Genomic DNA, 8,034 nt, shown 5'->3' on the forward strand with positions numbered 1-8,034 from the left:
TTTTAGATTATGTTATAAAAACTTATAAACTAGAAAATAAAATATTTTCAATTGCATTTGATAACGCGTCGAATAATACATCGGCGGTTGATAAATTAAAATTAAAATATACGCCGATTTGCAATGGTGTATTTTTTCACTCAAGTTGTGTTGCACATATCATTAATTTAATCGTGCAAGACGGACTTACTTCGGATGAGGTTACATCGGTTATAAACGATTTTAGAGTAATGCTACATGAAGTTTTTAAGAAAAGTAAAAAAAGACAAATGGATTATAGAAAATTTTGTAAAGATACGGGAAGAAAAGCTTTGGGAGCTAATTGGGATGTACCTCATCGATGGAATTCCACTTGCATAATGTTTCAAAGTGCTTTGAAACAAAGAGAAACTTTACAAATGTTTCATTCTAGTCTTGCCGAGAATGATTTGGCAATCCCCTTTTCAAATGAGAAATGGGAAATTATCAATGACTTATCGACTTTTCTTGAAGTTTTTAAAACATCAACTACGAAACTATCGGGAACGTATTATCCGACAAGTCCCTTGGTTCTTTCGGAGTTATTTTTAATCGTTAACAATCTTAAAGAATTTGAAAATAAAAGTCCAATGTTTTCAAACATCATATTACCAATGAAGTTTAAATTAAAAAAATACTTTCTTGAATTGCCACCGATTTTTACTTGCGCCGCCGCTTTAAACCCAATGTTAAATGTTACGGGGGTTGAATGTGTGATAGACGAAATTTTTTCAGCCTTAGATATGCATGAAGTTGACCCAAACTTTTCAACAGAGGCACAAAATGATTTTAACTTAAATTTTAAATTTATGTATGACTTTTATATAAATAAATATGGGTCAAACATACACATGCCTACGCCGGGGGGGTCTTCATCAAGTTCAAGTGCTACTAGAGTACGAGACCCCATGATTAGCCTTATGAACACCGTTCGCAACGTAACGGCTAAAAAACAAAGGGGTAACACCCTTCAAGCGAACTAGGAAGGTATAGTGCATATGATTTCTCTACCGGTTTATCCGAAAAGGAATATGGCACTTTTGATGTTTTGGCTTGGTGGAAGGTAAAGGAAACCGAGTTTCCGATTCTTGCCACCATGGCCAGTGATTTACTAACCGCCCAAGCTTCTACGGTAGCTTCGGAATCTGCTTTTTCTCTTAGTGGCAGGGTAATATCGGTGAGAAGAACAAGACTGAATTCGGAGTCGGTGGAGATGTGCATTTGCTTGAAGGATCACTTGGACTCAATCGATCGTGTTCAACACGTAACCACTCTGGAAGATGAAACACCACTTGATGTTCGAGTGCACGACGAACAAGAAGGCGTTTCTACAAGTAAGTCTGATGAATAAGTCGCCACTCAATAATTACGACGAACAAGAAGGCTTTTCTAGAAATAATATGTCACAACTTTATATTTATAAGTTTAATGTTTTGTTAGTTTGTTTTTAAATATTTTAAAACATGTAACCTTTTTTTTTGAACTTCTTAAAGTAAATAAAATGAATTTTATGTTAATTGTTTTTTTTATTTAACATGTTATACAAATACGAATCGTATAACACCGCTCTTGATTATAATTCAGCATTTGACTTGCGTAAGCCAAAAGACTATAATACATAGCAAACTCAACAAATGTAACACGATACAGATTTAAGTTCACCATTACACGATACACGATACAGACTAATCAATTCAAACACGCTGACACTCATAGCATTAAGTTCAATATGTTGTTTACCATTGCTCTGTGGGTGAACAACAAAAGTAGCATGAGCCTCTTCAGAAATCAGAAGAACACAAATCATCACCTACACAAGCAGCGGAAACAAAAAACGAAAAAAAAAATAATATTTTACGCTGTCCGGTTACAGTGTAAGAACCGGTTTAGGAACCGGTCAGAACCGGTTCCACCGGTTCCGGGTCCGAGGGTTGGGGAACCGGTTCGGTTCCCTAACCGGTTCGACCATGGAACCGGTTTAAACAGTGATGTTGACTAATGGAACCGGTTCTGAACCGGTTCCGGTTCCTTTGACCAACCCGATTTGATCACCTATACCTCCCTCTCTCTCTCTCACATCTTCTTCATCATCATCACTCCCCCCCCCCCTCTCTCTCTCTCTCTCCAACTCACCTAACTTTATTATCCATCCCCAATTCGATTACTCAACGCAATTGATCGAATTGAATCAATCAGCAATGACCAGACGATGCTCTCATTGCAGCAACAATGGTCACAATTCAAGAACTTGTCCAAATCAAGGGTTAAAGCTATTCGAGGTCCAAATTACTGATGGGTCGATTCGAAAGAGTAAGAGTATGGGTAACTTGACCCACTACACCGGATCTTGAAGCAGCAGTAATAACTTATTCAACGGCGGTGGTGAATCGCCGGGATATACGCCGGATCTTAACGCCGCCGCTGACGGGTACGGGTCGGAAGATTTTTTTTGTCGGGTCGTCTTCAACCCATGACAGAAAAAATGTTTTTTTTTTAATTTAGTTTATTTTGTTTTTGTATTCGATTTTGCAAATTTTATGTTAATTAGTACTATAGGTGTTTGAGGGCCTGCGGTGGTGCAGTGGTGGTGGTTCGATGGTGCGGTGGTGGTCGTTTGACGATGCGTGAAGATGGTCCGATGGTTAATTTGTTAGTTGTTAATAAAAGGTTGTGGTGGTGAATGGTTTGAGTTAATATTATTTAATTCGCAAGAGTATAATGACTAAAATACCCTCCACATGACCATATTTAACGAGGAAAGTTAACGGGGTTAGGGCCAAAGGACATAACGTGATAGGGTTTTGAAACGTAAAGGATGTTTTCTACTATTTGTTTCGATAAATGACGTCCACTGAAAAACCGATTAAACATAAAGGACGACTTTTGTCATTTTGTCACTAATATAAATATATATAATGGATCTTGCAAGAAATGTTTTAAAAATCGGTATTTTACTTGTACCGGATTAAGCTAAAAAATGGTACAGCCGGTTGAACTGGGTTATATCGGAAGGTTCAACCGGTTAAATAGTTTACCTTATAATTTCTTATAAATGTAACTTTAATCCAAAAATAACCTAAGAGTAAATGATTTCATAATAAAAAATAATCCGAAAGTTAATCTAAATGAAAAAAAAATAATGCAAGAACACTCAATTTTTTTAAAAAATAGTCCTAAAGTTTACAAGTTTGAATGTTAATTGTTGGGTTAAAAGTAATTTTGAAAAAATATGGGCCGCAAATATAAAAAATTCCTCGGACATAAAACCGGTTTACTGGTAAAACCGGTATTTTAGACAAAAACCGTCGGTATGATGTTCTACTAAACCGGCCAAAAATACTGGACTCAAAATACCGGCCTACTATGTGAAATCCGGTTTAACCGGTTCAACCAGCCGATTTGAACTGGTTTTTAAAACAGTGGCAAGAAGTGAATGATAACTCCATTAATCCTTAATTTCACTCCCTTTCATATAATGTTACATACATATATGTAGGTTGGTTGTATTTATGTCTTAATTACACATTCAAACCAACCTACAAACATATAAATGTACCGAGCCACATTTAAACATATGTACCTACACACATACAAACATAATACACATATACAAACATACGTACACATATACAAACAAACGTACCTACACACATAACGCACCTACACATAAGAAATGGAGTGAAATTAGGGATTAATGAAGTTACACCTTCACTTCTCGCATTTCTCGCCGTAAGAAAACTTCTGAAATGATCCAATACATACATATATATATATATATATATAATATCACAATTTTAATATATAAAATTTTAAGTAATTATAACGCGTAAACATTGATCTATTACATGTTAGCTTGTAGACATAAATTATATGCTTTCCAAATATTATATGTGTCTTAACTTTTAAATATTTAAGAGGTTTATAAATGGGTTTTGTCACAAATTTAATCATATTTTATTATTTTTTTCATAAATAACTTTCTAAACTAAAAAGTTATATAGTCCTTTTTTTTCTAAAGGAAAAGGTAATATATATATATATATATATTACAAAACTCTGAAAAAACACTTGACCTTCATTTTCGCTTTTACTACTACATCTTCATCACCTGTTGGCCGTTGGCCATACTGATATCTCGTCACCAGCTCCGACGAAGCAAGCATAACTGGCTTCAAAACTAAATGTGAAATCATTTAAAAAACTGATTATATATGGTATGTCTTTTATTGTACATGATGCTCGATGAGTGTGGTTGGAAAGACATGGTACGCAAAGTGTTTTAGAGGGTCTAGAGCGGGTTTGTACATGTTTCAGTTATACTAACGAATCTAACTTTTTGATCATAATAATAGTTATAATAATAACAAGAATTATAATTTCACATGAATGCATGTCATTACTTAGTTAAAGTAACTTTTTTCATTCACATAGTTATCTATAAGACTTTATGCTATTGGGGCACAGAATGGGGCTCCCATGGGGCGGCGAAGACCCTACACACCGCCGAGGGGCGCTCAAAGGGGGGGGGGGGGGTTCAGCTTCACAACGACCGGCGCTTTTGAGTGATTTTTGTGGGTCCTCTTTTTTTGCGCTCTCTCTCTCATATACATATATATATGTATATATATTGGGGCGGTAAAGGAACTTTAAACCACAGCGGGGCGTTATGAAAAAGCTAGGGCTTCGAACCCTCATTTCTTACGTGGCGATAACGTGGACGGGCTTTAAAGCCCCTACATAATAAACAACCTAAAAGGTATGAAAATACATAGTCAAAAGATGAAATCATGCCACTTGAAAACGCCTTTTAAAAAAATATAAAATCAAACACCAACAATAATTACAGGGTTTAACTCCATAGAATAGTAACCAACTTTGTAAGTTGTTCCAATCAAGTCATTGATACAAACTTTTGTTCTAATCAGGTCATTGAACTTTCATTTTTGTTCCAATCCTAGATATTTTACCTGGATAGCAGGTAATCTGGGTTTTTTTCTAATTTTTCAATGTTTTTACTTTAAATAATAACTTTTAAAGGTTACGAAAATTAGTAAAAATACGAAATATAATTTTAAAGTTCCGAAAAATTGCAAAAAAAAGTTCGAAAAATTGCAATAAATTGCAAAAATTGAAAAAAACAAATAAAAAAAAATGTTCAAAACGGGTCAAAATGGGTTAGGGTCAACAGGTTCAGGTTAGAACGGGTCAAAACGGGTTTGGGTCAGTTTTTTTTTGGACCAACGAATCAGCGCGTTTTCAACACGTTACAGCTCGTTTTAACAGAAAAATCTCGTTTAAACGATTTTTCAGTTCGTTTCAGCACCTAACAGCTCGTTTAAGCGATTTTCCAGTTCGTTTCAGCATCTAACGGCTTTTTTAACGATTTTTCAGTTCGTTTTAGCATCTAACAGCTCGTTTAAGCGATTTCTCAGTTCGTTTCAGCACCGAACAGCTCGTTTAAGCGATTTTTCAGTTCGTTTCAGCACCTAACAGCTCGTAAAATCAGTTCGTTTTAGCATCTAACAGCTCGTTTAAGCGATTTCTCAGTTCGTTTCAGCACCGAAAAGCTCGTTTAAGCGATTTTTCAGTTCGTTTCAGCACCTAACAGCTCGATTAAGCGGTTTATCAGTTCGTTTCAGCACCTAACAGCTCGTTTAAGCAGTTTTTCAGTTCGTTTCAGCAACTTACAGCTCGTTTAAGCGGTTTTTCAGTTCGTTTCAGCAACTAACAGTTCGTTTAAGCGGTTTTTCAGTTCGTTTCAGCACCTAACAACTTGTTTAAGCGGTTTTTCAGTTCGTTTCAGCATCTAACAGCTCGTTTAAGCGGTTTTTCACTTCGTTTCAGCACAAAAATTAGTAAAAATACGAAATATAATTTTCAGTTCGGAACTTTAAAATTATATTTCATATTTTTACTAATTTTTGCAACCTTTAAAGTTATTATTTAAAGTAAGAACATTGAAAAATTAAAAAAAAAACCTAGATTACCTGCTATCCAGGTAAAATATCTAGGATTGGAAGAAAAATGAAAGTTCAATGACATGATTGGAAGAAAAGTTTGTATCAGTGACCTGATTGGAACAAGTTGGTTACTATTTTATAGAGTTATCCCTAATTACAGATATAAAATACTATGTTTGTTAACAATTTCCAGATCATGCGTTAAGACTAATATATCATTGTTTTATTGCTATAAAAACCCCGTTACTTCCTAAAACATATTAATATGGGTTCCCAAAATTTTTTCTCCGTGGTGGCTAAGAACATCGATGTCCTTGTTGGGTAATTTATCAACCTTAACAATAAACAGATCAAACTCTTTGTTACTTATATGTTGTTTGTTTGATAGGCCTGTGATTGCTCTTGTCTATCCTCTGTAAGTACTTCCTTTTGTTCTTTATTATGTCATAAAAGTTACTTCTACAGGATTTTTGGTTTGATCATAACCAGTCGTGTCCAACTTAGTTTTGCTATTCAAAAGGCGCCAACGGCAATTTGTTACCCATCTGACTTCCATTTCGCTGTACAAACTATAAAAAATCATAACTTTGATCTTTATGTTAACACAAATATGACAATGTGCTCAGCGGTCAGCGGATCATGATGGTTTTAACAACATTTGTTATTAATTACTTGAACAGCTGTACTAAACATTAGTTGTTGCATTCACATTTGGTGGATTGGTTGTTTTTTACGTTTGACCTGCAGATATGCTTCAATCAAGGCTATAGAGACAAGGTCTCAAGCAGATGACCAACAATGGCTCACTTATTGGGTTCTCTACTCGTTGATCACTCTGTTTGAGCTTACATTTTCAAAGCTCCTTGAGTGGTAAGTAAACCTTGTTTTTCTTACTTCATTTTAGCTTAAGATTAAGATACATAACCAGGAATTTTATTCTACTTTATTATTATTATTATTATTATTATTATTATTATTATTATTATTATTATATACATTGATGTACATTTGTTAGTCATTATTCTATACGTCGACGTTTTATCATTATCATTATATATCTTTTTTTAGTTGTATTCTCTCTCTATAAGAAGATCTGGTTTTCAGCTTTTCAATACACAATATACATTATCCACCGACGTTGTTCTGTTCTTCATTTAAGTTTTTTCAAAGAATGTTATCTATCAAGTATCACTTTTTTTAGTAATATGTTCATGATTTAGGTTCCCAATCTGGCCATACGCAAAGTTGTTTGCTACATGTTGGTTAGTACTACCGTATTTCAATGGAGCTGCATACGTTTATAAGCGATTCATCAGACCATTTTACAAAAATCCTCAAGTTCAAATATGGTACGTTCCACGGAAGAAGAGTATTTTCAGTAAACCAGATGATATATTAACTGCTGCAGAAAAATACATCGCGGAAAATGGACCCGAGGAGTTTGAAAGGCTTATAAGTAGAGTGAGTTTGCCATTTAACTAGTCATGTCTTAGTGTATATTTATACAAAGAGTTGGAGTTTGACAAGGTTTTGTGTTAAATTTGTAGGCTGATAGAGAAGCAAGATCAAGGAGGGGAGGTTACACAACTTTTGATGATAATTACGGATACTAAACATCGATCTAGTAACGAAGAATCTTATTTATCTACAACTGTTATTTGCTATGAGTGGGTTGGGTGTTATAAAGTCACTTCAAATGTTGTTTGCTTTTTATAAAGACTATTGGTGTTTGTTGTTAGTTCACACTTGAAGGTGAAAACTACATATACCGTCTAAGTTAAACAGTTATAACTAGATTGACAATGTATTATGTCTTAGTAAGAAACGAAGTGGCTACAACCGACGTCTGTCTTATGTATGTATTTTGATAGTTAATCGGCAATACGACAAAACTTTTAAAAATGGTTATCACTATTGACTAGGCAAATTTAAAAGATAAATTTACTTACAATATGCTTAAGAAGGGAGCTATTTAAAAGGTCATTAAGAAATATAAGAACAAAACTCTTGAATAAATAAATTCATACGGGATTAAACATACAGCTTTAGTTTATTT

At 34.4% G+C, this 8,034-nt stretch overlaps 1 protein-coding gene across 1 annotated transcript; it reads left to right on the forward strand.

The window, feature by feature from the left end:
- Positions 1-6,243: 6,243 nt before the first annotated feature.
- LOC143620563 (HVA22-like protein a) lies at positions 6,244-7,834 on the forward strand. The gene is made up of 5 exons (XM_077092232.1): positions 6,244-6,299; positions 6,367-6,393; positions 6,726-6,848; positions 7,199-7,439; positions 7,526-7,834. The coding sequence occupies exons 1-5, from the start codon at positions 6,244-6,246 to the stop codon at positions 7,589-7,591; spliced, it is 513 nt and encodes a 170-aa protein (XP_076948347.1). The 3' UTR covers positions 7,592-7,834.
- The last annotated feature ends 200 nt before the right edge of the window (positions 7,835-8,034 follow it).

The sequence above is a fragment of the Bidens hawaiensis genome, unplaced genomic scaffold (genome assembly GCF_021521415.1).
Source record: "Bidens hawaiensis isolate Kalapana, Puna unplaced genomic scaffold, B.hawaiensis_p1.1 tig00002617_1, whole genome shotgun sequence".
In the NCBI taxonomy this organism is placed as follows: domain Eukaryota; kingdom Viridiplantae; phylum Streptophyta; class Magnoliopsida; order Asterales; family Asteraceae; genus Bidens; species Bidens hawaiensis.